The sequence below is a fragment of the Coffea arabica genome, chromosome 10e (genome assembly GCF_036785885.1).
Source record: "Coffea arabica cultivar ET-39 chromosome 10e, Coffea Arabica ET-39 HiFi, whole genome shotgun sequence".
NCBI classification, from domain to species: domain Eukaryota; kingdom Viridiplantae; phylum Streptophyta; class Magnoliopsida; order Gentianales; family Rubiaceae; genus Coffea; species Coffea arabica.
In genome coordinates, this window is record NC_092328.1 from 48,212,840 (window position 1) to 48,240,601 (window position 27,762).

General features: G+C 37.4%; 5 protein-coding genes across 7 annotated transcripts; 3 read left to right on the plus strand and 2 right to left on the minus strand.

Moving 5' to 3' along the window:
- Nucleotides 1-563: 563 nt before the first annotated feature.
- Nucleotides 564-3,445, plus strand: LOC113711058 (protein CutA, chloroplastic). The gene is made up of 6 exons (XM_072066646.1): nucleotides 564-864; nucleotides 971-1,080; nucleotides 1,791-1,853; nucleotides 2,666-2,697; nucleotides 2,838-2,932; nucleotides 3,205-3,445. The coding sequence occupies exons 1-6, from the start codon at nucleotides 695-697 to the stop codon at nucleotides 3,284-3,286; spliced, it is 552 nt and encodes a 183-aa protein (XP_071922747.1). The 5' UTR covers nucleotides 564-694; the 3' UTR covers nucleotides 3,287-3,445.
- A 776-nt stretch (nucleotides 3,446-4,221) lies between these two features.
- On the minus strand, nucleotides 4,222-7,513 carry LOC113712300 (14-3-3 protein 10). The gene is made up of 4 exons (XM_027235655.2): nucleotides 6,917-7,513; nucleotides 5,521-5,643; nucleotides 4,654-4,770; nucleotides 4,222-4,537 (listed from the first exon to the last, which is right to left on the minus strand). Exons 1-4 carry the CDS (start codon nucleotides 7,424-7,426, stop codon nucleotides 4,517-4,519), a joined length of 771 nt encoding a protein of 256 aa, XP_027091456.1. The 5' UTR covers nucleotides 7,427-7,513; the 3' UTR covers nucleotides 4,222-4,516.
- A 685-nt stretch (nucleotides 7,514-8,198) lies between these two features.
- Nucleotides 8,199-11,401, plus strand: LOC113711695 (uncharacterized). Of its 2 annotated transcripts, XR_011821987.1 has the most exons (3): nucleotides 8,199-8,329; nucleotides 8,948-10,733; nucleotides 10,864-11,401. XR_011821987.1 is itself a non-coding variant. In XM_027234865.2 (2 exons), exon 2 carries the CDS (start codon nucleotides 9,021-9,023, stop codon nucleotides 10,560-10,562), a length of 1,542 nt encoding a protein of 513 aa, XP_027090666.2. In that variant the 5' UTR covers nucleotides 8,199-8,329; nucleotides 8,948-9,020; the 3' UTR covers nucleotides 10,563-11,401. The 2 variants fall into 2 exon arrangements, 1 of the variants encoding a protein (XP_027090666.2); XM_027234865.2 differs by having other exon boundaries at nucleotides 8,948-11,401.
- A 1,134-nt stretch (nucleotides 11,402-12,535) lies between these two features.
- LOC113711800 (uncharacterized) lies at nucleotides 12,536-17,034 on the minus strand. Its single transcript, XM_027235006.2, has 5 exons — nucleotides 16,657-17,034; nucleotides 16,495-16,572; nucleotides 16,232-16,307; nucleotides 13,026-13,099; nucleotides 12,536-12,933 (listed from the first exon to the last, which is right to left on the minus strand). Exons 1-5 carry the CDS (start codon nucleotides 16,846-16,848, stop codon nucleotides 12,862-12,864), a joined length of 492 nt encoding a protein of 163 aa, XP_027090807.1. The 5' UTR covers nucleotides 16,849-17,034; the 3' UTR covers nucleotides 12,536-12,861.
- Nucleotides 17,035-19,753: 2,719 nt separating this feature from the next.
- On the plus strand, nucleotides 19,754-26,993 carry LOC113712709 (glucose-6-phosphate isomerase 1, chloroplastic-like). 2 transcript variants are annotated; one of them, XM_072067347.1, is made up of 14 exons: nucleotides 19,754-20,448; nucleotides 21,220-21,339; nucleotides 21,812-21,910; nucleotides 22,011-22,094; nucleotides 22,383-22,526; nucleotides 22,626-22,691; nucleotides 22,855-22,923; nucleotides 23,033-23,140; nucleotides 25,193-25,245; nucleotides 25,341-25,479; nucleotides 25,637-25,793; nucleotides 25,975-26,053; nucleotides 26,519-26,585; nucleotides 26,699-26,993. In XM_072067347.1, the coding sequence occupies exons 1-14, from the start codon at nucleotides 19,891-19,893 to the stop codon at nucleotides 26,831-26,833; spliced, it is 1,878 nt and encodes a 625-aa protein (XP_071923448.1). In that variant the 5' UTR covers nucleotides 19,754-19,890; the 3' UTR covers nucleotides 26,834-26,993. The 2 variants fall into 2 exon arrangements, with proteins under 2 accessions (XP_071923448.1, XP_071923449.1); XM_072067348.1 differs by having other exon boundaries at nucleotides 20,282-20,443.
- Nucleotides 26,994-27,762: the final 769 nt, after the last annotated feature.

Below are 27,762 nucleotides of genomic sequence, written 5' to 3' on the forward strand. Positions count from 1 at the left end.
AAATAATAATAGGACTCTTAGTATCTACATTTTATGGGCTTAGAGCCCATGCCTCTTCCGGTATGGCTCTAAAGGCTAGACCCTATCATTGATGAAAAGCGTAGTGTGTATCCTCTTTAAGCCTAGAGGCTAATTTGGGAGTGAGGGATTTAGACAGAAAAGAAAGTTGAATTTTCTTTGTTTGGCAGATTTTTGAGGAAAGAAGAGAAAGGATATGGACAAATGAAATGCAGGGTTACAGTTAAAGAAAAAACTCTGTCTATATTCTTATTGCAAAAAACAGTTTTGATGTTTCTGTAATAAAAGTATTGATGTAAGATAGAATGATTTTGAATCCAAAATTTTTTTTCTCATTATCGACTTCTTAAATCTCATTCCTTCCTAGTTAAAAGGAAAAAAAAAAAAAGCTTTCAATTTGAGCTTGAAGAAAAATTAAATTCTCATTTTTATATTTCAGCCCAAATGCTGAATCATGCGAAAACAAGCCCGAGCACTAAGGTGCCTTCTTGAATGCTACATCAAGAAGGCCCAAAACCAATTTTCCTCAGCAAAGCAACATACCTTTCTTTCATTTTGAGCCTGAATAATGGAACAAATTCCTTTCCACCCCCAACCTCATCAGTTGGGAATAAATCATCCACTAAGGAAACAGTAGTTGGTGGTACTATAAAGCCCCACCAAATTCCAATCTTAAATGGCATTAAAGCTCTCATCTTTAGTATCACCTTCAGTAGTTCGTCGCCGATTACCATTAGTAGGTGCTTTCTGTGTCCTAAGCTTCGGTCTTTCCAATCTCTGCCCCTCTTTTAATCCCTCCTCTAAAACGGGCTGTGCTCAATCCCTCCACTTTCTCCCAATCTTGGGGTAATTTCTCTATTCTACATTTTTATGTATATTCTTGCTCAATTTTGATTTCTTGGCACTTTTGGGTGAAATTAATTACCATTTTTTTTCCAAACTATATTTGCAGATCAAAAGTTGGTAGTAGTGTTCATAGTACAAATAGGATAAGGATGGAAGCAAGCAGCAAAACTGTTCCCAGCATTGTTGTCTATGTCACTGTTCCAAATAAAGAAGCTGGTAAGTGGGGTTATTGTTGTTTTGCTGTATTGGTTTTTTATCCATATGTTTGTGATATTATGTATTTGTTAAATAGTTGACTGTATCTAAAGTTTTGGACTAGTGAGCCTGAATGTGGCTATCTTAATAAATTCTGCTATTAGTTCATACTTTTGGGTTTTGTTGATTTTGTACCGTATGGATGCATGATTCGGTTTATTCATGAGTTCGAACATATAAATTAATCGATGTTTATCTGCCAATTTTAAGTTTTGATACAAATTTTCAGGGCATCATCCTGTTGATAAGCTTTGTGATTGCTTAAACGAAACATGTTTATGCCTTTCTGGTTGTGTTCAGGAACTGGTAAGGCTGATCAGAGGAGAAGATTTTGATGTGGGATTTTTTTTTTAAAACAAAATTATGGGTTAGGACTAGGGGAATCAAATAGCAATGAAGGGCACAAACTTTAAGTAGTATAGATCTTGAATAACAGCTGTTTGAAATTTGTACGTTCTTCTCTCCTGATTTTCTTAGGCGCTTGCGAGGATAAATACCATAATATTTAGAAAAATTGCTCTATCATACTTGAATGTGGACATATGACCATTTCCTCACCATTTGCTGCTCATCATGCTGAATCCTGGTTTGCAGCCTTCTGCGAGTAATGCATTAGAGTACCAAAACCAACTTGTTAAATGGTAAATCTGTGCTTGTGCTTATTGATGCAGGTAAGAAACTGGCAGAAAGCATAGTTAAAGAAAAGCTTGCAGCCTGTGTAAACCGAGTTCCAGGTATGCGCTTTTCCTTCTTGCTTTAGATGTTGAACTTATTATTCTTTTTTCTCTTCGCCCTTTTTTGGTGTTTGACTAGGTTGCTGAATTACCTACCCTTCTAATCATTTACAAGTATGCAGACAGTGTGATATTTGATGGTAAAAGTCTATGATTGATGTTCTCGGCAAGTACTTTGATTTTTTCAATTGCAGCCTTCTAAGCTCAATAGGTTTTGCTATAAAATTGCTAGAAAGAATTTGAAAAATTAATTGAAGCATTCCTCGTGTCAAAATAAGTTTTGAACATCTATCTCATCTTTTTTTGTTTTTTGGTTATTAATTTCTATCTCATTTGATCTGTCAAATCTGTTCATTGCATTCTTTTATGACGTTACACATTATTTTACAATGTCAGGCTCCTGTGCTCCTCAGTTAACGTCACAGGGGTTGTCAAAATTTTCACTGCTTCGAGAATTCTTAATCTTGTCTGGGTCTTGTGTTCTTTGTTGAAGGATTGAGCAAAACCTGTTGCTCTTTCACAAATTTCTTTGATAGCGGTTGCATGTCATAGTTGCACTAGTATATTTCTAATATGTCATTCGTACGTTATTTAGTGGCATTGGCATATCAATGATAATCTGGGGCAAAGCATGTCACAGATGGAGTCTGAAATTAAGGGAATGTCCTTCTTGGCTACCAAAATATGAAAGTAAATTGCACCTGATGCCTGAGTGAAATAAATTGAGCACTTCAATTAACTCCTCAACATAAATAGTGAATTAACTCTTCAAAAGTTCCCGTCCCTAAATATCATTTCTCTGTGGTTTGCAGGAATAGAGTCTGTTTATGAGTGGAAAGGGGAGGTAAGATCTCTAATTGTCAAATACTTTAAAAAAATGATAAACATTGATACATAAGTTTCAGCTATCGAAAATCTTTTTGGTTCTTAATATATGTGAAGAGATTTTCTTTCAAGTTTTCCCCTTTGTACTGGTGATTGCAGGTGCAGACAGATCCTGAAGAGTTGCTAATAATTAAGACTAGGGAATCACTTTTGGATGCTCTGACAGAGCATGTCAAGGCAAATCACGAATACGAGTAAGAGTTGCTTCTTCAGATTTTTTGTATATTTTAACATGCAATGACACTTAAATAGTTTAATTGATCAAGAACTTCTAGTTACTGATATGCTGTAAGGCGGGTTGGTTACCGAATGGGGTAAAAGTAAAGGCTATTCTAGTTTTAACAGTATCTACGATCATTGAGATGGCAACATGCAAGTTTATGGCTGCACGAGAACTGGGATTTTATAAATTTTATTTTAACTTCTGTTTTTAACTTCTGTTCTTTGTCTGCATGTGTTCTGGTAGGGTGCCAGAAGTGATCGCCTTGCCCATAACCGGTGGCAACCTCCAATATCTTGAATGGATAAAGAATAGCACAAGGGACTGAACTGGTTAAAGCCAAGGCTATATACAGGAAAATGCATCGTTTCTTGGAATAAATAAATCCCTTTTGGTTGTATATATAGCACTTTGTGCATACTGTCGCATGAGCAGTGGATGTTTATGTTGCCTTTTAATAGATTGGATTGGATATTGTTTGCCTGAACCACTGTACGTTTGACGCATCCATGACCTGTTTTTCAACTCCAGGAAAAAGGGAAGGATAAAAAAAACCATGACAGGAGCAGCCAATATATTCTCTCTCTCTGCTGTTTTAGCACTAGAAAGTAGATTCTGATAAAACTTACAAGTAAATTAGCAATGTAGCTGTGGTTTTCTGCTTCGAGGGTGAGTGATTTAACTACTGGATTCTGGCAACGCTTTCCCGAAACTAGCAGCCCAGCCCTACTTCCCCAATAATGCTGAGATTAGCAACTATTGCTTTCAATAGGGCTGGAATTACTTTGATTTGAATTTCACAGATATAGTTTAACCCATCCCCCCCACAAAAAAAACCAAAAAAAAAAAAGAAGAAAACGAAGAAGAAAACACATAACCGCCGCACCCAACCCCAATCCAGATGGGAAAAGGAAAAAAAACCGTAAGTCACGTAGAGAAACAATCAGGTTACTTTGAAACAAATTCATTTACTAGACATAGACGTGAAAATAATTAAACATGGAGAAAAGAATATGAACCAAAGGAACACGAGAAAGTCATCCAACTATGGGCATCAAGGGAAAGTCATCCAAAACAAATGGCAAGCGTGCATCCATGGGATGGGAAAGCAAATGCCGGGTGGCTCTTGATCACTACGTGTTAACTGATAAACAAAAGATCCTAGGGATGATGATATGTTAAATCTGGATGCCAAGCTCAACCTAATTGCAGGGTTCATTCAGTTCCATCAAACTGCAGACTACTTTAGTCGTGTGCATTCGGTTCCATCAACCACCTGATGATATTTGTATAGCAAAACGGTAGAAGCCAAAGGAAGACATGCAAGAGCCAAGACTGACCCCAAAAAATTTAAAGACAGCAGCAGTATTGGCAACTATCACTGGCATTAGTTCCATCACAAATCATTCTATAATCAACTAGGATTGGTCTGAATTAAAAGATATCATGTCACAGCTTGACACCCTGCTTCTTAGACAACACTCCATTAGTCAGCACAAACAAATGACACTTGAAGCCCACCTCCTTGAGGGGAGGTTGACCAACTGTTGCATAAAGATCAGGGCTCATCCAACTGATCCTGCATGAAGACCAGCACACATGTAAGTACCATTTTTACAAGAGGATACAAAGGTGATCAATTATTGACTCTCAGCCCATGCAAATGGGGAACCTACAGTGATACTCGTACAATACCTGAGCATCTGACGTCCAGAGAGTTAGGTTATCCCTCAGTAGTTGCATGATCAGGGTGCTGTCCTTGTAAGATTCTTCACCCAACGTGTCCAGCTCAGCTATGGCTTCCTCAAATGCCTTTACAGGAGCATGTAGAAGGACCAGATTAATAAATTCTACCAAACTTAAAAAAGATGACTAATCATGCAGGCAGCTCCGTTTTATAAATGGAAAAATGTACAACATGGTATAACATGCAGCAAAAATTCCAAAGGAAATTTTAATCCAATGCCTCACCCAATTAGCCAACCAGAGGTTTTCCTCTTAAGAGGAAGTTCGGTCAATAAACCATTTACTTATTATACTCTCCTTCCTAAACTTTAGGGACTTCTAGATACTGGACCATGCAATTTGCAGTCTACACATGCTTAAGTGGAAGCATGTCCACTCATCTAGATCTAGAAAGGTTGTTTCTTTCAAAAGCTATTTTCCTTTTTCCCTTTGTGTATCCATATTTAATCAAGAATACTCACAACATCAAAAGAATCAATCAAAACCAACAAAACATACACTCCTGTCTGATCAAATAGCTGCACAAATGGCAATTGCAACGCAAACCAAAAAAGCATTTAAATCTATCCCGAGCAATTCCAATAACCAAGTTCATCGATATTTAGCATCTTTTCCAGAATACATTGTCAACCTAGCTTCTAACCAGTCATGTACATTAAATCAAAATTTCACATACCATGCAGTTGCAGATTACAACTGGACACAAGTGATACACAGGAAGCACGTGTCAATCAAAGTAAAGATAAAAACAAAGTTGTGATGACAGAATACCAATAAAAAATATACTTTTTCCAGGAAGAAGATGCAGGAGATTACCTGTTTCGCCATACTACAAGCTTTGTCTGATGAGTTAAGAATTTCATAGTAGAACACTGAGAAATTGAGTGCTAGCCCCAGCCTAATAGGATGAGTGGGGGGAAGATCTGCCAGTGCAATTTCCTTCAAATGCAACAGAAAGAATAACATGTTACAGTATTGAAACAGCACCCTTATCACAGAACTCAAAATGCAGCCATTCAATAAACGACAGGTACGCCTATTCAAGCAAGCTTTCATCTTGTCATTCAAACTACAGTACTCATTAACTCAAACCCAAATATTTAACACATCATAAAGTAGTTCTTTAATACAAAAATCCACAGTCTGTTAGCCACCATTACAAATGCATACCTCTTACATATATATATCTATCACGAAAATAACCATTTATCTGCATTCATTACCAACTTCAATATTTACAAACTGTATTCCATTTAAAACTTCCAAAAGAAGAACAAGTATCCTCACTTAGAAGAATGCATGATGTAAGAGACTACTAGACATGGAAAGCACTCCAATTAAAAGTGAGTCCAGCACTCCTCTTGGAAATGGTTAATCAGTACCAACACAGACAATGACTTCTGCATGTATTTTCCATATGCTCACAAAGGAAAAAATCAAAGCAATACAAGAAAAAATGAAAAAGTAGCTATACTTGTATTGAGAAATATCCTGGTGAATTCCCTAGCCTATTTGACTACCCAACAACTTGTCCTACACCACTTTCCTTAGCAGTTATAAATTCTTTTCCATTTGCTTTTTATCTCTTTAAAATTAACCTGAGCTAACTAACAGACTCAACAGCCAAAATCAGTCTCTTCTAGAACAGTAACTGGATATACATGGTAAAGCATGCAAAAAGCCAACGGAGTCATAAGCATTCATGTTCTATTCTAAGATCGCAAACACAAACACAAATTACCAAGCTACTTGCTCAAACTCTTATTTTAAACGACTCAAATAGAGCTCTCCAAAATGCAATATACATTTTGAAATGGGAAATCCAACAATATTCCACCTCAACGTACTGTAATGAAAGAGACTGAACAACCTTGTATCACTACTAAATTTATCAGACACTAAAAGTACATAATCGCAGCCAGTAATTCCAGCACAGAACCTTAGCAACAAAGCCAACAGCTAACTCTCCAAATAGCTAGAGGACAAAATTAGAAGTGATACATGTACCGTGCATATAGATCGACATAGGTGCCTTAATATCAAACTGTCTGGCAAATCTGAGGTCAAAATCCTAAAGATGATTGCAAAAGATTAAACTAAGCAGTCATAGCCAGAAATATATCGAATTTCAGTCAAACTCTAAAATTACTTACCACTTGAGAATTAAATACAACTGTATACGAAAAAAGAAGGTACAAACGTTCAAGTATACCTGAGCAGCCTTGTAAGCATTCATAGTATCATCAGCAGCCTCCTTACGCTCATCTCCAACCTTAAACTCGGCCAAGTAGCGATGATAATCCCCCTTCATCTTCAAGTAAAAAACCTTAGACTCACTAGAGGAAGCGGAAGGCACCAGATTTGAGTCCAGAAGCTTCAAAATCCCGGCACAAATTTGACTCAGCTCATTCTCAACCTTAGATCTGTACTCCTTGACCAAAACAACGTGGTCTTCGTTCTTCCTGGATTCTTCCTTCTGCTCAATCGACGAAACGATCCTCCACGCGGCGCGGAGGGAGCCGATCACGTTCTTGTACGCCACCGACAGCAGGTTGCGCTCCTCCACCGTGAGTTCGGCGCTAGGGGTGGCGCTGAGAACTAGCTTGTCCATGAACTGTACCATCTCCTCGTAGCGTTCAGCTTGCTCCGCTAGCTTCGCCATGTAGACGTACTGCTCTCGCGTGAGGTTGTCCGGGACGCCGGCGGCGAGTGAGGTGGCCATTTCCAGTTAGAGAGAGAATTTAGAGCAAGGAAGTGTGTGGGGGTAGTGAGAGAAAGTGCGGAAGTTAATGTGCAGTTTATTCCGAGTCTGCGGTGAATATTTGGATATTTATCCTGTGGTTGACAACGTGGAAATAGGATGGCTGCCGGGTGGTGGGCTGTTTAGGGCGTGTTTGGTTTTCACGTAATATAAGATTTTTCAATTCTTTTTTATAATACTAATTTATTACTAGTAAGTTTTTTATAATACAAAATTTGGTTAAGCAAATAATTATCCTAACACTGACAATAACAGTCAAACAAGACTTAATGTTGTGTTGTGTTCTATAATATACAAATAAATAGATTAAATTTGATTTTTTTTATTGTCTAGTTCAGCTTTGATGAGTTTAAATAACTAGACGATTTATAGTTCACCATAAACTCAATAAGACGTTGGAACAAAATTAAATATCTTATATGTATCATTATCAATATCTTCAATAGTAAAAATATTTCTTTTTTAAAATTGATATGCACTACATTCTTTTAAAGTTCTAAGCTTCCAACATATTAGGCTTTCCTAATTAGTTCTTATATACATTGAAAGTGTATACACTATTACTGTTAGACTCATGACATGTGCGTAAAAGTTGAATTTCAAATTCAAATTATGCATAGTTGTCATTTAGTCAATGAAGACGAGTTTATACACTGTCAGTGCAGGAAAGATTAATCCTATAGACCTTCTGCAGTAATAAACAGTAAAACCTAAATAGTATGCATTTGACAAACGCTGCCTTGCTGGTTGCCACGTTGGAAGCACGTAGCAGTTCCAGCTTTCCACCAGGCGCCGTCGTTTACGCTTGTAAACAAAATCAGACGCCTTGGGGCCTCCATCCTCCAGCCATGTCTCTGCTTTATGGTACGATTTTCTTCGTAGCCTTCTTTTTTTTGAATATAAGTTAAGTTAATTTATCAGATTTGGTGTCAAATAATCTGCATAGGGTTTTGGCGTATGGTTCAGTTGATATGGGCCATGAATTTGCTGGCAACAATAAATAATTAGGCATTGATAGTTCATATGTCTTAGAATTATGATGTTTCATTGTTTACATCGTATTAGCTGGCTGGAGATTGAAAGAAGAATAATTTAAGATCAATGATTTATTTTACCCCTCTGGCCATTGTTCAGATAATAGTACTAGTTATTGTTGATTGGCTAGACTTAAAAGAGATTCAAAGAAGAATAATTTAAAATCAATAATTCATGTTACCTCTCTGGCAATTGTTCAGATAATAATGGTTGTTTGGAATAGGCTAGAATTCTGCAATTTAAATAGGAAAAACAGTGGCAAGCAAATACTGGTTGTGCAGTATTTAGATTGTAATTTTTTTTGTTGGGGTGATTTTTTGGTACTTGACATTTCTGAGGAGAAAGAAATTGAATCCGAGGAACGATAAGAGTAATGGAAATAAGAAAGAGAATTGATTATTAGCTACTTTGGCACTGTGTTCGCCTAATTAGCAATTTCTCATACAGGTGGTGTGCAAATGGATGTTTGATTCTCAGCGACTATGAACTTCTGCAAGACATTTAAAACTTTGTGGATTCAATGAAACTTGTTCAAAAGGGTCGTTCTTTTTCCTCTACTTCCGAGTCATTATCATCTCCAATTCGATGGATCTCTCCTCTCCAATCTGTCAAAAACACTACCGAGAAACTGGATTCTCCTGTCGAGGCCTCAGACACTGTTGTAGGAGTGTCAAGAAAAAGCAAGTTCATAACACACGCATCTACCGTTGACTTGATAAAACGTCAGAAAGATCCAGAACATGCTCTAGAAATTTTTAATAGGGCAGCAGAGCAGAAGGGTTTTAGTCATAACAATTCCACTTATGCTGTTATTCTCCATAAGCTTGCACAGTGCAAGAGATTCAGGGCTGTTGACAGAGTGCTTCATCAAATGACTTATGAAACTTGCAAGTTCAATGAGGGCATATTCATTAATCTCATGAAGCATTTTTCAAAGTCCTCTATGCCTGATAAGGTACTACATATGTTCTATGCAATTGAACCAATTGCTCGTGAAAAGCCTTCTTTGAAAGCCATCAGTACATGTCTTAATTTACTGGTTGACGAGAACCAGATTGATCTGGCAAGGACATTTCTCTTGGATGCTCAGAAGAACCTCCACTTAGAGCCCAACTCGTGCATTTTCAACATCCTGGTTAAATATCACTGCAAGAAGGGGGACATTGAATCTGCATTTGAAGTGGTGAAACAGATGAGGTCGGCTGAAATATCTTATCCTGACTTGATCACCTATTCAACTCTTATGGATGGTCTTTGTGGTTGTGGAAGGTTGGAAGAAGCTGTTCAATTGTTTGAGGAAATGGTTTCGAAAGATCAGATATTACCGGATGCTTTAACTTACAATGTTTTGATAAATGGCTTCTCTCGTGCTGGAAAAGCTGATAGAGCTAAGAAGATAATGGACTTCATGAAGAAAAATGGGTGCAACCCAAATGTATTTAATTACTCCTCTCTCATGAATGGTTTTTGTAAGGAAGGAAGGTTGGACGATGCCAAGGAGGCATTTAATGAGATGAAGGCTGCTGAGCTGAAGCCTGATACGGTTGGATATACAACCTTAATAGATTGTTTATGTAGGGCTGATAGAGTTGATGAAGCTGTTGAGTTACTCAAAGAGATGAAAGGAACTGAGTCCAAAGCTGATGCAGTTACATATAATATTATACTTGGAGGACTTTGCCGAGGAAACAGATTTGATGAGGCTCTCGATCTGATTGAGAGGTTGCCTTATCAGGGTGTCAGTCTAAACAAGGCAAGTTATAGGATTGTGTTGAACTCCTTATGCAAGGAAAGTGAACTGGATAGGGCAACAGAACTTGTTGGCTTGATGCTTGTCAGGGGGTTTCTGCCACATTTTGCCACCTCAAATGAGTTTCTGGTTTCTCTGTGCGAGGCTGGAAAAGCAGCCAATGCTGTTGTTGTATTATTTGGGTTGGTTGAGATGGGCTTCAAACCTGAGCCTCATACATGGGCTCTGTTAGTTGATGTGTTTTGCAGGGAGAGAAAACTATTGCCTACATTTCAATTACTTGATGAATTAGTCAGCAAGGTTGGCCATTGAAGTGCATATGGGTCTTGAGGCAAAAAAAATGGTGCAGATGGGGGTTAAAATGAAAAAGAAGAGTATTGGGTACTATACCAGCATAACATTGTGAATTCAGCGTATCATTTTTGAATCCCAAGATGTTGCAACTTCAGCTTCAAATAATAATAACATCTTGGTAATTTCATGGTAAAAGTGCTGGTACTTCCATGCTTGTACTGCTTTGGGGAAAAAATGCAAGAATATCAGGGTTAATTCCATGCTTGTACTTCCATTATGCTAGAATTTGAGAAAGAATCAAGTATTCATTTTACTGCAGGAATTGAAGGATCAACATATTCTTATTTATGTCTGGCAGAGGCAGATTTTGGAAAGAGTAGAGACTGATGAAGAGTATAATATTGCAACTTCCAAGTCAAAAGCATATGCCCTTTGCTTCTCAACAATGACGCTACTACTATGTTTGAGTTGCTTGGTTTGACAGTGTTCTTTGCCTTTTGACGTCCATATTTGCTCTTTGAAGTGACTGAGATTCTCAGGATAGAACATCTGGTTCTCTGATAGACAAGCCACATTTTATATGTTAACCTCAAGCTGGTCATTCCATATTTGTGGGGCTCCTGGCCTTAGAATTTCTAACGAGATTACAACTGCAATAGTTTCCCTGGCTAAGAATGCAGGACTAGGATTCATCAAACCACTTGATGGAGATAGTGCAACTCTGAACCAGATGTTGCAGCTGTCTTGGTGATTAAAATGAAAGATGTTTTTGTAGTACTTCATAACATTTGGCCACAGACTATGGTTGATAAGATTTTGTTTGTCTTGCTCGTAACTGAGTGAGCTTGTTTTTTTAACTCTTCCTATTGCTCTTAACCTATACACCTATTTGCTTTCTCAAGACCCTGAAAAGGTTTTCCCAAAATGGATAGATGAAAACTAAGATCGATTTCTCTTTTTCGGTCATGTTTCCATCCTGTGATCAACGAAGTTAGTTGTTAATTAATCCAATGCCTTCAGGTGTTTCCGAGTGTTGATGATTCAAACGGGACAAGTGCAGCTTTCAGAAGAAATTGCGAGGCAGTTTGAAGGAATAATTCCTTGAATTTGAATCCCGAAAGGGGGGTATTGGCAAAGGTCTCTGGTAGCCTGACAAAATTCTAAAAACGCACAATGGACATGGTTCCATCAAAGAACAAAAAGTTTTGTTGTGTCTTTGGAAAGACATGCTAAGTTCTCAGTGCTGAAGTTATTCCCTACTCTTCTCGATGGTAAAACCACTGAATAAGGTTTAATCACGACATAAAATCACCCCAGACGGGAGACTCCTTGAAAAATGAATATTTGCCTCCTACTTGTGGTCTTCTCGCTGCAGTCCACAGCATAAACAAAGTGTTGCAAATGAGAAGAACGAAAATAAAACTAGAATATAGGAGGACAAACAGGAATGAGAAATGTCATTAATGCACAGCGTCACATACACCAAATCACTTTCCATCAGTCTTCAATACCTCAGTTAGAGGTGTAAACGAACTTAGTTAAGCTGAATACCTTAGTGTTCAAGTTTGTTTGGTTATTTTAACGAGTTTAAAATTTTGTTTAATTTTAGTTTGTTTATTTGTTGAATCGAACTTGAACGACTTTTTTTTATCAAACTTGAATGTTATTAAACATAAAGCGCTGTTCAAGTTTGACTTGACTAGCTGGTGAACTAGACTCGAACGACTGTTACCAAGCCGAATTCGATTTGAATATCAAATAATTTGATTCATTTTTCAACTCTCTAACCTCAACTCCCCATCATATATGCTGTCCCCGATAATTGACAAAGCTTGTTCACCTTTTTTTCTCCTTCTCTCTTTTCTTCTCTTCTTTTTTGTGCTGGGGTTGGGAGGGGGAGGGGTGGTGGTGTGTTGGTGGTGTTGGAGGAGGGATTATAATTAAGCAACAGCTCTTGGCAAAGTTAATTCAAAAGATTTTTCTGAACAATATTTTCAGACAAGGCAATCATCAGGCTGGCAAAATGAGAGACCAAATATGCCCCATTTTTCATTTTCAATCAGCCAGCCAAGTATATTGATATTTATAATACACCGCAATATCTTTGCAGTTACAGGGCCACTGAAACTTTGCACCAGAACCACCAAAGGCATGAAAGATTCTGAAGGAATCTGTACATAAGAGAACAAGATATTCAATCATCCTAGTTGGTGTAAGCAGCAACATCCAACAGCAGGCCTTCAGCAACCCCACTGGCATCCTGCTGGATTAAAAAGGATCGCCTGATGCATCTCTATGCATATTACTGTATTCAGTTTCACCACATTGAACACTCCATGCCAAGCCCATTGCATGTCAAAATCAGACCCTTGTAACGATTAAGATACTCCTGCATTCATTTCGAGTAAAGAATAAGCACGGAATAAATTGAACATATATCAGAACAAGAAAAAACCTCAAAAACAAAATTCAGATACTTACTACTATGTTGTAGTCATAGGCACGTAGCATTCCGTTCTGATCATATTCTTGACGTTTGACAGGATCACTCAAAACTGTATCACATAAAGCGACCACTCAACATCCACGATAAAATTATTGTAAGACTGGCCTAGATTACAGAAAGCTTTACTTCTCAGAGATAGAAGTCCATAGTTACATAAGCAGATACACTGAATAACTGACGCTAGACAATAGAATCATATATCTATAACACTGCTACAATATAATATCATGCAGTGAAGATTCAAAATGGGGTAGAGCTTAGAGATGCATGAGAAATATGAGAGCAGCACTATTCTGGTTGCACTTCTTTTCCCTCTTCTGAAGGAGTAAAAGACATTCATTGTAGATGTAAATAGGCCAAGAGCCACGCATTGTTGAGAGTGGGCAATTGGCACCCCTCAACTTTGTGAAAATTGTTTTTAGGCTTGCAAGTTTAGAAATTTTTAAAATTGTTTGCCATCTCCTCCCACCCCCCCCCTCTCTCTCTCTCCTTTTTTTCTAAATTCTATAGAATTCTCTTTCCTAAGTGCATTGCCCCCTAAAATCTATAAAATTCTCTTTCTAATGCATTTGCCCCCTTCCCCTAAAAACAAAATAATTAAAAATTTCATAATTGTTACCCTTCATTTGAGCACAATTTAAATGCGACAACATATTTTTCATAGGGAAAAAATATTTGTTTTACGTGGACTTTCATTGACTTTAACTCATAATTGCTACATTCCATATGCTGCTGGAGATTGACCCCTAACCCTCGGGTCATGACTCCGCCATTGCCAAGACCAATAATAAAATCTCATTTATCTGGATATACTTGTTTAAATAACATATCCAAAATCCTTTTCTCAACTCCTCAAGGATGACATCTCAATGCAGTTTCTCCAGTTAGCTTGATATTAGGATTACACATTTTTAGCAGTAGTTGTTGCACCACACTTTGCCTAATTTTTCCTCCTCTCATATGCTTGTAACTGCTAAATGAGGAATGAAGTTCCTTACATGCTCTAACTGTTTTCCATTTGTGTCATACACACTCTAAACCTGACATATTCTTCATATATTGCCTAATTTCTAAATGTTTTCTATGCATTTTTTTAATCTCGTCTTCCGATATTTCACTGAAAAGTCTTAACTTGTGAAACAGAAGCACAGCTACATCACTACATTAGGTTATAGTCCCACAAAAGCTAAATCAAACTCATTCAGTCCAACAGGTACGCAGCTCTTATGTGATACATGAGACACAGGCCTCTTAGTAATGTCATCTCAACTTGATCATTTGAGGTGCATCATTCTTTTATCATCAAAAAAATGCACAAGGGTACAGCACTTGCATCAACTCCTCATGACATAAGACAAGTACCACCACCACCCCCCCCCCCCCAACAAAAAAAAGGGAAAACCCACAAAAAATCCACCAAAAAACAAAAAAGTGCACATCCTTGGCTTGTTGCAGGAGGGGAAAGGTGGAAGAAGCTCAGAGTATATCTCTATCTTGATTTGACTAGATGCGAACACAATCATTGTCAACAGTGAACTGCTGGAAAATACATAGATCTCTAGAGAACCATAAATCAAGATGAATTCTTCTCAACTAACACAAAAGTACATTAACTGGTCACGGCATCTACTAATGATCCTTAGCACACACTAAATTTGAAAAGAGAACCCAACATCTCCATGTATCTACAATTTGTAAAGAGAACTCAAAACTCAGCAACTAAGAAAGTGTAAGAGAGAAATATGCTGCCACCACTCCTCAATGATTCAAAAGCAATTAGAAAGAAAAAATCCAAGAGATAAAAAGGAGGAAAAGAACAACATGATATACATAATTTTAGCCATCTCAGTCACAGAAAAGGACCATGATTTTGCAGCAAGCCCAGGCAATACAAAACTTTCAATGGTTGCCAAGAGGCAGCATCCGAAATTTCATGTAGCTAAAAAAAAACTCCAAGTCAAGGAGTCAAACAGGAAAATATTACAGTCACAAACTATAAGCAGAAAGATCTTGTCTAATTCAGAAATTAATGGCCTCTGGTGCTCTTCTTTTAATTACAGCCTCTGGCCCTGTGTCAAATACATAATTGCTCTACAGCTCCTTAATTATCAAATTTTTGTTTCAGATTTGCATGTAACTAACGCATCAACATAGACATCTCCAAAAATAATTGCACATGGATGAGTTGAAATCTATATATGCTTTCCTGCATCTATGTTGAAACTATCAGGAAAAAAAAAAAAAGATAGAAAAATTGTCTCCACAGCAGGTAAGTTTCGAGAGGTTCCATAAATTCTCAACACATTCCTTCAGCACTCAGCTCATAGCTACACTACGACATCAAATGCCACAACAATGTAGCTCTCTCTTGCGCTTTTTCACAATCTTGGTGTTACTACTGCATTAAAGGAATGGTTTCTTGGTTAAATGCATAAAAGATATTAAACAGCCTAACAATTATTTCCGCACTGAGGAAACATTAGGTAGTACTTTCCATGGATTCACTGATAGATTTTTCTAATACTGTATTTCTTAGTTCTGTTCATGTGTTCAATGTTCAGAACCACGAGCACTGTATCCAATTTTGTCATATCAAACCAAAGTACCCGAGCTGCGTACAGCCTTCATCCAAAAGATACCTCATCATAAAATGAATACTTGTAGTGTTAATGCCAATCAAACTTGGCATGAAGCAAGGAAATTTCCAGATATGATCTGACTTCTCTACTGGTAAACATAAATGATCATCTCACATGCAAGTTACGCCTTGAGGAAGCCAGAATCTGGCCTCATCAACTTCGGCATCAACCATTAATTGCATTCTCACGCAACGCTTTTAGCGAAATGTCATCCCAAAATGAACTGATATCCATGTGTGGAAAGCACCATATGAACAGCCATAACGTTTCCATCTCAAAAAAATCAAATTAACAGAGCATCACTCGAGCTCGTTAATAAATTGTAATTAAGAAAACTGAGAAAGTAAACTATTTCAACCAAAATTGTGGCCGTTGTAAGGGCTAAATTGATGAAATTACAATGCATTAACGAAAATTTTATCTGCACTACAAGAAACAAATACCAAAAAAGAACCTCAAGACATCAAATTTAAACCAAAATAAAATAAAAGAAAATCCAAAGTCCAAACCATAAGAAAAAGAAAAAAAGAACAAAATTTTACCTTGATAAGCCTCATTTATCTCCTGAAATATAGAAGTAGCACAATCCTGGTCTTTTTGCTTATCCGGATGCCATTTCTGTCCGCATAAAAATTAAAATAAATAAATAAAATAATAACAATAATGAAAAAGCAAAACCCACCTCAAAATCAAGAACAATAAACATCACAAGACCTCTTTTAATTAGCTGGAGGGAAAATTTTTCCTGGTAAAGGGAAAATTTTTCCCAAAAGAAAATGACAAGGCAACGCAAAAAAGTGCTAACCAAAGCTAAACGGATATAATTGGATCGAATAGCTTCTTCCGTGGCATCATAATCAACTTCCAATATCCTATAATAATCCTGCAACATACACCATTCTGTAAGATTAAAAACATAGACCCAAATCAAGTAGGAATTTTGAATAATGTTGGTCGTGCAACAAACCTTAGGCTTAGCTAAAACTGACAAAAAATCGAAATTGAGATGGGATTGTTTTTCCTCCTGTTGTTGTTGCTCCTCGGATTCCGATGATGTCGATTCTGCTTCTTCAGCAGTTTGCTGCTGGGGCTGGGGTTGTTGCTGTTGCTGTTGCTGTTGTCGTTGCAAATAGTTATGGTTATCCCACTCGTCCCACATAATTTCTTTCTTTTTTTTCTTTTCCAACCCAATGGTAAGAAGTTCTCTTTTTTGGATAATAAAGGGAGGAAAGGTTTATACTAACTACTATATAACTTTCTTTATTATAGTAGTTGATAGCAGAGGAGAAGGGGGGGATGAAGAAGGAATGAGCTGTTGTCTATCGTTGCTGCAGCTTAAAGCAACGGTGGTGGGATTTATCTGATACGGTTTCAAGTCAATTTTGAAGAAAAAGGGATTTTTTTTTTTTTTTTGAGGAAAAGGGAATTGATGTGGGCTAGGATTTGATTATATTGACGAACTTTAGCCGCTATCGTCTAGTATTGTCTTTCATTTTCTGTGAAACAAAACTGAGAAATTCATCGTCATTCTTCCTTGTACCCAGTTGCCAACATCTATGCTGTAATTTGTCTCATTCCACCGACCATAGAAAGAAAAGAAATTTGACAAACCTTTTTTAAGCAAATGTTTCACAATAAAAATAAAAATAAAAATCTAGTAGTACTACTTCTCTTTGTGGTGCAAAAGTAGGGGAAGAAAAAAATCTACTACTTGACTAATATATGGTGGCACCATACTTGGTATTTAGCAAAGATAGTTAATTGGATAGTTACTTGGTATTATACTTGGTAGCAGTATTTAGCAAAGATAGTTAATTGGATAAGTTTTATTGTCTAAAAAAAAAAAAACTGCTCCTGTTAAATATGAGTAAATCTTGTATGCACTGATAGTATATATAATATCATCGTTAAATTCATCCCATCTATACAAATATTGAATTTTAAATTTAAATTTTACATAATTATCATTTATCTAACACTGACAGTGTACACTGTTAGTATAAGAAAAGATTAATCCATTAACTATGGACCTACTAATAAAAATATGACTTCCAAGAATTTTTGTTGGATAATTTCAAACACTTTCATCTTCAATAATTCCCCTTGTTTCATGAAAAAAAAAAAAGCTCTATAATTCAGCTGAACATTTTATTGGATAATTGTGGGAATTTTTTATATGCATACGCTACAATTTGATAGGGCAATTTGAGACGTGCGCAGAAGTGCTGCGTGTATGAATTTTAAACCTCTCACGTGGCAAAAGGACAAGGAAAAGATCCCAAAAAAGTGAGAAAAATGACTAAACAAAGCAACGTTGGTTGGGCTGGATTTCCAACTTCCCTGCTTTAAATCCTTTGGAAAGGCCTATGATGAATGGGCTCAGTCGACATTGTTGCTAATGGGCCTTTTCGCATAAATCCATGACATTGAACAGAGGGCTAGTTTGGGATCGTCCGATGAAACCTTTGTTTATTCTTTGGGTTGGGTACACCTTTATTTTAAGGGGAAGATATCCACAAGACAAGGGTAGGCTAGTCTCCATCATTCCATAGGCTAGTCTCCGTCATTCCATCTGCATTTTTGTGGCTTAAGGATATCAATGTAAGCATCAGACATCTTTCTTTCTTTTTTTTTTTTTGTTTTTTTAAGCATGATACATTTCAAAATTTTTTTTCTAGCAATGGACGGGTGAAATTTAAGAAGCGACGAGGGACAGGAGATAAAAAAACTCAAAATCTCTGCGTTCTGCAGAAGCATGATACACCTTGAAATCCTTTTACGACATAATTGATAATTAGTGAAAGCTATTAGAGCCTCTCCAATAATTCTTGCAAATTCAATAATGTCTTCTTCTTCAGTTCTTCATGCCCTTTTTTTTGTCAGAAAGAACCATGTGACTTGATTTGATAGTATGCAAGTCTCTCATGACATGAACTAATGAAAGTAGTAATAGTTTCTTTCTATCAAAAAGGATTCATTTCACATCTGTTTCCAATGAGATTGGAATGAGATGTGTATAGCATTATTGTTTCAATTATGCCTTTTTAACCACACAAGTTCTATGGAGGAAGTTTGTAATCGCTTTGCCATGCGCAAATAGAAATAGTAGCAAATATCAATGCTGACATCAATCTGCCCAACCACCGAGTGGGTGCTTCACTTTCTTCTTGTTCACTTTTCCCCTACAAAATCAACTCACAAGTCTCAAAGCACTCATCTTAGCATGAAACGATTGCACAATGTGCCCAATTTTAAACAACTTTCTGTTCAATTGCTGCTTTTCACAAAATTTTTGGGTGAGTATGACCAGAATGCAAAGCAAAGGGCCAAACTTGAAAGAGTATCCTTCTTAGAAGCTTTACATCATTTGAGCTGTACAAAAGGAAAAAAGAGCATGAGATTCCTCATGTTCTTAACTGTTGCCAAGCCTATTGCTTGTAAGCATTTTTTAACATCCAGAATTTCGAGTACTGTTCTCCGTCCTTTCGAATAATTTTATGTAAAGATGCAAATGAATCGAATCGCTCGCGAACCGTCGCAGTGACTGCTTGAATCAATATGCCAAGGTAACTCCCACCACAACTCCTTGTAGAACACAGACATTCCTCATAAAAGACAAAACCCAAAATTAAGAATAACTCCAAATCCTTCAGAAACAAAAAAAGAAAAAAAAAACATATCCTCCTACCTTATTTTAATTTCACAAAAAAGAAAACTGAAAAAAGTCGATAAATTTCCACCGTTTGTGTATCCTTGAAAAGGTCGCACCACACATGCTGTCAAGCCATAACTTAAATATCTCTGCCATAGCCAGCCTAAAATATGGCAAAAATCTGAAAAAAAATTCGAAGTTTTGTGAGATGTGAGAAGGAACTGTGATGACCGAGTATCAAGAAATATTCAATTCCTGCCTGCCTGCTGTGTTTGTGTCACCCTCCTCCAGGTTAAAAAATCAGCCCACGAGCCCCACGAGAAGCACCAACCAATCAAAACCCCAAACTTCAATTGCTGATGCTCTTTGATGGTCAAATACTGTAAAAAAAGCAGGCAACATAACACTTAAAGATCTACTACTTTCTACTGCCATTGCACTGTACTGCTTTTCTCCTCTCAAATTCAACTCTTTCCAATGTCCTAAAGCTCGCCGAGCCATACTTTGGTTCTCATCGCTATTTCTTCCAAAACCTTTGATCAATCAATCATGGCTTCCTCACTCTCGGGCATCTGTTTCAACCCACCAAAACCCACTCAAAACCCACCTTCCCAAACCCCTCCCCCATTCCAAAAATTCAATCTTTCCTTCCAAAACAAGCCCGCAACTACCAGATTCTCAGTCCAGGCGGTGGCGCGTGAAGTCCAACCGCCAATCGCGAACTCCACTAATGACGCCGTTCCGAAGTCCTCTTCCTCATCTTTATCTTCAAAATCAGCAGTTTCTCTGGAGAAAGATCAGAGGGCCTTGTGGAAGAGGTACGTAGACTGGCTGTACCAGCACAAGGAGCTCGGGCTGTACTTGGACATCAGTCGGGTCGCTTTTACTGATGAATTTGTGGAAGAAATGGAGCCCAGAATGCAGAAGGCGTTTAAGGATATGCAGGAGCTGGAAAAAGGGGCGATTGCTAACCCTGATGAAGGGAGGATGGTGGGTCATTATTGGTTGAGGAGCCCTAAGCTTGCACCTAATAGTTTTTTGAGGCTGCAGATTGAGAATACTCTGGAAGCTGTTTTCCAGTTTGCAAATGATGTCATCAGCGGTAAGGTCAGTTTATAAAGTTTCGTGCTTTTCTCAATCTTTTCTTCTTTTTCCAGTGATCTTGATTTGGGTTTGAGGTGAATTTTTTGCAGATTTTCATTTTGGAAAGTTATGATTTTTAAATGATTGCAGAAAATAGCATAACCTTCATTTAAGGCCTGTCTGATGATGGGGCATGAATGCAAAAGCTGCAAACATTATGTGCTGATTTCGTTTGTAATGTGCGTATTCTTATTATATTTTGTGCTAAATAAGTAAATAAAAGAAGTATGATATTCTGTTTAAACTCTGGATATCTAGAGGTTAGGCATCTAAAACCCCATCAACACCTTTCTTTAGAAACTCCGGTGGTAACAAATAAACTTAATGCTGTAGAGGCAATACCGGAGTTTTCGGATTTCTGACTTTGTACTGGACGCTTATAAAAATGATCTTTTATTTCTCCCTCTTTTAAATGTTGGGAGAATTTGACGTACCTTACTGCTTGTGCATTTCAGGAAAACGGCAGAAGTTAACGGTTGGGAGTTTATTGTAACATGTAAATTATCCCTCAAACAGATGGTGCTTTTTATTTTCTAATTCTTGATGTGTTTCTGCACGTGGGTAACTCATGCTAAAAATATTTTAGTTAAGATTATTTTGATCCTATTCTGGTTTTTAGGTATGAGATATGTATGTAGTAACTTTTATACTGATCATATGATAATCCCCAAACAAAGTTGAATGTTACTACACTTAATTTTTTTTTCATCTAATATTTTAAAGTTTAAACTGCAGATAAAGCCTCCTGCTCCAGCTGAAAGATTTACACAAATACTTTCTGTGGGAATTGGTGGTTCGGCTCTTGGACCTCAATTTGTTGCTGAGGCTCTGGCACCGGATAATCCTCCACTCAAGGTATTTGATAAATGTGTTTTAAACATTTGAGAATGATTCCCCCTGGCCCATCTTTGTTGGGTGTTTTTTTTGTTATCTGTGTGTGTGAGACAGAAAGGGGGGAGGTGGATCTAATTAATTGTGATTTTTGTAAATTGAGCATTCATTTTATTCAATCAATATCAACTAATTATAAACATGTACATTTGTTGCTTCTCCAAATGATGCTTTCTCACAAGGAAAGCATCTTCATTTAGTTTGAGTTTTGTTATTGTCATAGGAGATTCCAGTCAAATTTCTAGGTATTTGGTGATTGGTCACGAAATTATCTTGTTTTGGTAGAGGACCTTATGATCCTTTATTGTAGAAACCTTCCTTTAAGTGCCTGGTGGTACCCGTTAAGAACGTACTTGTTAAGTCCTAGCTAGATGATACTTTATCTTCTACTCTACTCTTTTGTGGACCTGATCAAATTTTTTCATCCTTCTGGCAGATAAGGTTCATAGACAATACAGATCCAGCTGGCATTGATCACCAGATTGCGCAGCTTGGTCCTGAGCTAGCAACCACACTTGTTATTGTGATCTCAAAGGTGCTCACTGAAGTCATCCTTTAGCTTTCTGGTTTAGTTTTATATTCGGTATGACTTAGAATCTTAGATGATTTATTTTATTTCCTTTATTTTACTCAAGAGTGGTGGCACTCCAGAAACAAGAAATGGATTGCTGGAAGTACAGAAGGCTTTCCGTGAAGCTGGCCTGGAGTTTGCGAAACAGGTCTTGATCTCAGGTTCTTGTTTCTACTTCTATTCGTTTTATGTCCTGGAGCACTTCTCTACCTCATTGGCAAAAAGCCAAAATTAAGAACAATTATGTGCATGAAGCACCAGCTACGAGTTTCTTGGCTGATTCTCTAAGCATGTTGCTGCTATGATCGAATGGTTTCCTTGTGCGTGGTGAAATTTTTATCTGATAACTTCTGCACAACGATTCCATGGAGCAGTTTATAGCTTTAAAATTGTTCCACAACATAATGATACTTTGCTTTCTAACTTTTGGTTACAGGGTGTTGCAATTACTCAAGAGAATTCATTACTTGACAATACTGCAAGAATTGAGGGTTGGTTGGCTAGATTCCCCATGTTTGACTGGGTTGGTGGTCGAACTTCTGAAATGTCTGCTGTTGGATTGCTTCCAGCTGCACTACAGGTTTATACTTTTTCTCCATTTTAATTTTAAACATTGCAGCTTTACAAAGTAGTGCTTTTATATTTCAGAAAGAATTAATTACTGTTGTTATGACTCCAGGGAATTGACATTAAGGAAATGCTTGCTGGTGCTGCATTGATGGATGAAGCAAATAGGACCACTGTGGTAAGTTCTACTGCTAAGCCCGAATGAGGTTGTCTTCTCATGTTTCTTTGCCAAACTAATACTGTGACAGTCATATTCAAAAAATTATTGAAGTTTAGAATTCTGAGTTCTAGGTATATGTTCTTTAATATACGCTTGATGCTCACAACTGTATGTTTTATAGGTAAAAAATAACCCAGCTGCATTGCTAGCTTTGTGTTGGTATTGGGCTACTGATGGCATTGGGTCAAAGGTTTGACTGGCTTTGGCTTCATTAGTTAGCATTAGACGCATTAGACCTCAAGTTGGTTGTGTTTTTCATAAACTTGGCTGATGTTCTCCACGTGTTATAATGCCTACAGGACATGGTTGTCCTTCCTTACAAGGACAGTCTATTATTGTTTAGTAGATATCTGCAGCAGCTGGTCATGGAATCTCTTGGAAAAGAGTTTGATCTTGATGGAAATCGGGTAGGTGTGAAGCTACTAGTTTGGTATCCTGTATGTAGAGGACTCTTGTTTTATTGGTGATGCAGCTGCTTATTCAAGTTCATTTACTGATTGCCTAAAGAAATATTTGAATATACTGGATCCTATTATTTTTTAGTGGTTTTCTCTGTGTTAAGGTTTAGAGGAAATTTGTGTTTTAGGATCGGTTGGCTGACCTTGAAAGTTATGAAGGTCACTTGAAAAGGAGTAGATCTTTGACTATTTTAACAATAACCAACACCAACTGCTCGCTCCCCACCCCCAACAAAAGGGAAAAAAATTTGTGCTACCCATCAACTCAAGTATTTATGTTGAAAATCAAAATATTGTTAGAATACATAGACTAGCTAGTGGGATCTGTTGGCTGACCTTGAAAGTTATGAATGTCACTTGAAAGGGAGTAGATCTAGGGATGGCAATGCGCGGGCACCCGCCCCGCGGGGGGCTCTCGGGGCGGGGGGGAATTTTTCCCCCCGTTTAGAAACGGGGCGGGGGGCGGGGGAGTATACCCCCGCCCCATCCCCCGCCCCGCCACCCGCAAAAAAAAAGTATATATATAAATAAATAAATATATATAATATGTAATTTAAGTAGTTATAAACTTATGATAATGATATTATTAGTTAGATGTATTATATAATGTATATTAGTGTATGTAATATAATTGATATTATCAATTATATGAATAATTAGACATGTCTACTAATAGAATTTATTAATTAGTTATACTAAATTTACTAATACATTTATACTAAATTTCTAATTACACTTAATAGAATAACACTTTTTTTTTCAAAAAAAAGCACAAACACAATAATGAATTAGCGATTGTATTTGTACCAAAAGTGAAAACTTGACTATTTTAGTTGTATTTATTTCATCATGTTGGATTGTATTCAAATAACTTTTATTTGATTGTTTTTATGAGTTTCAATTGTAAAATTACAATGAATAATAACTTGATGATGTGTTGATATTTAGTACTTGATTATTTATTAAAATTTAACTATAATAAAATTTTATGAACTCCGCGAGGACAATTTTATTAACCCCGCGGGGGAAGCGGGGCGGGGCGGGGCGGGGGGAGTGGGAGGCGGGGGACGGGGCGGGGGTCGGGGGGAATTAATAGGCAACGGGGCGGGGGGTGGGGGAGGGGTCCCCCTCCCCAACCCCGCCCCGTTGCCATCCCTAAGTAGATCTTTGACTATTTAACATTAACCAAACAAAAAAAAAGGCTAAAGGGAGGAAAAATTTATTTGTGCCACCCATCAACTCAAGAATTTATGCTGAAAAGTAAAATATTGTTAGAATACATAGACTAGCTAGTGGGATATAAATATTACCTTGATTACCCTTTGGCTCATCATTTTTTGGTTATCTCCTTGCTCTTTTTTGCTTCGCTCAAAGACAATGTAGAGATCTCTTTAATTAGCAAAACTGTTGAGTTCTTTTCCCTTGCCTTTTTCTGTATATAAGATTTGAGATAAATCTCATACTTCATAGTGGGAGCAATCCTTACCCCCCACCACCACCACCACCACCGACAACAACAAAAGAAGAAGAAGGAAAAAAAATGGAAAAAAGAAAAACCAAGCTAGTTTTTTCTCTTAGGACATATTGTCTGAACAAAGTTTTAACCTTTTTCTGTTTGATATAAAACTTTTGATTTCCTTGTGATCATGGTGCTTTGATTAATTGCCATGAAAAAGCTAGAAAATGAGTGTATAGCATGGTCCAGAGGCCTTGTAAACTTGACACCTGATCACTCACCTTATGAACCATTCTGAAGAGAGAGATACATAGGTAATCATCTCAATATGGGGAATTGTCATCTCAAATTTTATGTTCCTTAGACAAATCAATCTGCAAATGAAGTCAAAAGTAGGCGGGCTAGAGCTTTATATTATGTTTCCCGCAAAGTATTTCCTTTGTTTGGGCCCATTCATTCATCATGTCAAGTTTCCTACAAATTGGAAGTTCTAAGTCTTGACATGCTCTTCCTTGAAAGTTGCTTTTTGCTTCGTGATTGCTCAGGTGAATCAAGGGATCAGTGTCTATGGAAACAAAGGGAGCACAGATCAGCACGCGTAGGTTTCATCCTAGCATTGGTGATTTATAGTTTAAGACTTTTTAAGATTTCTTCAACTTGGTCATGATAAATCCATCATATTTTCATTTGCAGCTACATTCAACAGCTGAGGGAGGGTGTAAATAACTTCTTTGTGACTTTCATTGAAGTGTTACGTGACAGACCCCCTGGTCATGATTGGGAACTCGAACCAGGGGTTACCTGTGGTGACTACCTGTTTGGGATGTTGCATGTTGGTTCTCTTTCCCTTCTCCATGCTTTGTGCTGTATGAGATTAGTGCCGATAAGTTTTCTGTATTGGAAAGTAATTGATGGAGACTTCTTAAAATTGTTGAGATGCTTTATGTTCTTGTTATAATGCAAATCGAAACTGGATCTCACTCTTACAGGGAACAAGGTCAGCTCTGTATGCAAATGATAGGGAGTCTATTAGTGTTACTGTTCAAGAAGTGACGCCTAGATCTGTTGGGGCTTTAGTAGCGCTTTATGAAAGAGCTGTTGGGATATACGCCTCACTTGTCAACATCAATGCTTACCATCAACCCGGTAACATATTTTTCTTTGAAAAGAATTGAAGCAACTTCAGATTCTCTTTTGACTGAACTGTAGATTTTCTTCCAACTTTAGTCTTGTATATGGGATCAAACTTTCACTGTTTGCTCCTTATCCTGTCATTTTTTATTTTTTTATTTTTTGTGGTTACTGACAGTTCTTATATGAATATTAGGTGTCGAAGCAGGCAAAAAAGCAGCAGGAGAAGTTCTAGCTCTTCAAAAGCGTGTCCTTGCTGTACTTAATGAAGCAAGGTACGCTTAAACATTCTCATATGATGAAGCCCCAAAGCATTATACTTGCAGTTTCAGAGATTAAGGTTCTTCAATTTTGTTGTGGACACATTTTTGGGAAAGAATGCAGAATTGGTTAGCTACAAACATCCTTTCCATCTTGTGTCTGGAACGTAAGGTCTGGCTTTTTTGATATAACAATGTGCAATATAACATTACAAAATACAGCTGAGTTCAAAGATCTGCAGAAATCCTAATGTTCCAGGGTTGAGTGAATTATTGTGGTCGAAAAATAAGTGACAATTGCCAGAAAAAAAAGGACCCTATCTCACCATGCTTTTGTGGGCGTGGCATATGGTGTCTGAATAATACATTGACTCGTAAAATTGCCAGAGTTTTGTGAAGGCTAATGAACATCTTCCATTTGACCTTTGTATTTATGTTCTCTGAAATACTTTGGTCACTGACTATGCTAATATTTTTCAGCTGTAAAGAGCCCGTTGAACCTTTAACACTTGAAGAAGTTGCGGACCGTTGTCATGCTTCAGAAGATGTACTCCCCTTTATCTCTCTCATCAGTTTCTTCCCATGGAAGCTAATATGTTATTGGTTTATCTTTGCATTTACATTTTCTTTGACTGTTTTCTCCGTCCCTGTTGTCTGCAGATTGAAATGATCTTCAAGATAATTGCTCATATGGCTGCCAACGACAGAGCCATCATTGCTGAAGGCAGTTGTGGTTCACCTCGGAGCATCAAAGTATTCTTGGGCGAGTGTAATGTCGATGAGTTGTACGCATAAACACACAAATAAAAGCCTCATGTTTTCTTGTCTGTTGAGTCTCACATAAAATAGGTTCTGACCACAGATTTTTTTATGGTTGTTGATAACTGAAGATGCTCTACTGGCTTTGTCAACGAATAAAAATATCTCTGTCAATGGAAACTAGGATTGAAAAATCTGCTCAGAGGCCCTCGCGTTTGTAGTTGTTTTTTTTTGTTTTTTTTGTATTCATAACTGCGGAAAAGATTCTGGTGGCCGTTTATAGCACTGCCAAGGCATGGAATATTGAAATTGGAACAAGAAGTGACTGAAGTTGGTAAATGTACTAGTGATCAGGGTTGTCCAAGTAAGGTTGTTGGTTGTTTTGTGTACGGAAGCTGCATTAACGCTTACCCTGGATAGTTCCAAATTTACATTCCAGAGGGCAACAGAGCAAAATCAAGAGCCAATTCTTGATAGTGAAAAAGGAAAAAAGAAAAGGATTCGAGATAATGACGAAAATGTTGTTATAGCGCTGGTGTTTGGCGATGTCTCAACTAGCTAAAATGGCCCTTAAATTTCTTAGGCTTGGCAAAAAAATTGCCCTTAAATTTCTTGGATTTGGTAATTTGTGAGGACAAGATGTCAGCTAGTTGACTAAAACCAGAAGAAAAGGCAGGGAACTGAAGGAAGTAAGGCAAGAAAGCGGGTGCAATGGCCAAGCTTACTCTTGTGAAAGCAGAATCAAACTTTGCCACCCTTTCCATTTTCTAGCTCAATAGAGAGAATAAAACAGAATGACAAAATCAATCCTCAGTTAATCTTTTCAAATTTGGGTCGCCATATTTGATGAAAATGACAGACTAAAAGAAAGCAACCCCAGCTCTGGAGCACTTTGTGGTCACAATCTTGAAATTTTTCTGTAGTCTGTCTGATAGTAGTCACATGGGCCTTTGAGCGACTAAACA

What these genes read in the sequence shown, in the direction of transcription:
- LOC113711800 (XM_027235006.2), bottom strand. Translation starts at nt 16,848, where the DNA reads ATGTGGGACGAGTGGGATAACCATAACTATTTGCAACGACAACAGCAA. An exon ending in ATTATATCCGTTTAGCTTTG is followed by an intron (nt 16,308 to 16,494) that starts GTTAGCACTTTT and finishes TTATGCGGACAG; the next exon opens with AAATGGCATCCGGATAAGCA. An exon ending in CCTATGACTACAACATAGTA is followed by an intron (nt 12,934 to 13,025) that starts GTAAGTATCTGA and finishes AAATGAATGCAG; the next exon opens with GAGTATCTTAATCGTTACAA.
- LOC113712709 (XM_072067347.1), top strand. Translation starts at nt 19,891, where the DNA reads ATGGCTTCCTCACTCTCGGGCATCTGTTTCAACCCACCAAAACCCACT. An exon ending in ATGATGTCATCAGCGGTAAG is followed by an intron (nt 20,449 to 21,219) that starts GTCAGTTTATAA and finishes TTTAAACTGCAG; the next exon opens with ATAAAGCCTCCTGCTCCAGC. An exon ending in GCCTGGAGTTTGCGAAACAG is followed by an intron (nt 22,095 to 22,382) that starts GTCTTGATCTCA and finishes TTTTGGTTACAG; the next exon opens with GGTGTTGCAATTACTCAAGA.
- LOC113711695 (XM_027234865.2), top strand. Translation starts at nt 9,021, where the DNA reads ATGAAACTTGTTCAAAAGGGTCGTTCTTTTTCCTCTACTTCCGAGTCA.
- LOC113711058 (XM_072066646.1), top strand. Translation starts at nt 695, where the DNA reads ATGGCATTAAAGCTCTCATCTTTAGTATCACCTTCAGTAGTTCGTCGC. An exon ending in CACTTTCTCCCAATCTTGGG is followed by an intron (nt 865 to 970) that starts GTAATTTCTCTA and finishes CTATATTTGCAG; the next exon opens with ATCAAAAGTTGGTAGTAGTG. An exon ending in TGTTCCAAATAAAGAAGCTG is followed by an intron (nt 1,081 to 1,790) that starts GTAAGTGGGGTT and finishes TTATTGATGCAG; the next exon opens with GTAAGAAACTGGCAGAAAGC.
- LOC113712300 (XM_027235655.2), bottom strand. Translation starts at nt 7,426, where the DNA reads ATGGCCACCTCACTCGCCGCCGGCGTCCCGGACAACCTCACGCGAGAG. An exon ending in CTTGTAGTATGGCGAAACAG is followed by an intron (nt 4,771 to 5,520) that starts GTAATCTCCTGC and finishes GCTCCTGTAAAG; the next exon opens with GCATTTGAGGAAGCCATAGC. An exon ending in TCTGGACGTCAGATGCTCAG is followed by an intron (nt 4,538 to 4,653) that starts GTATTGTACGAG and finishes GTCTTCATGCAG; the next exon opens with GATCAGTTGGATGAGCCCTG.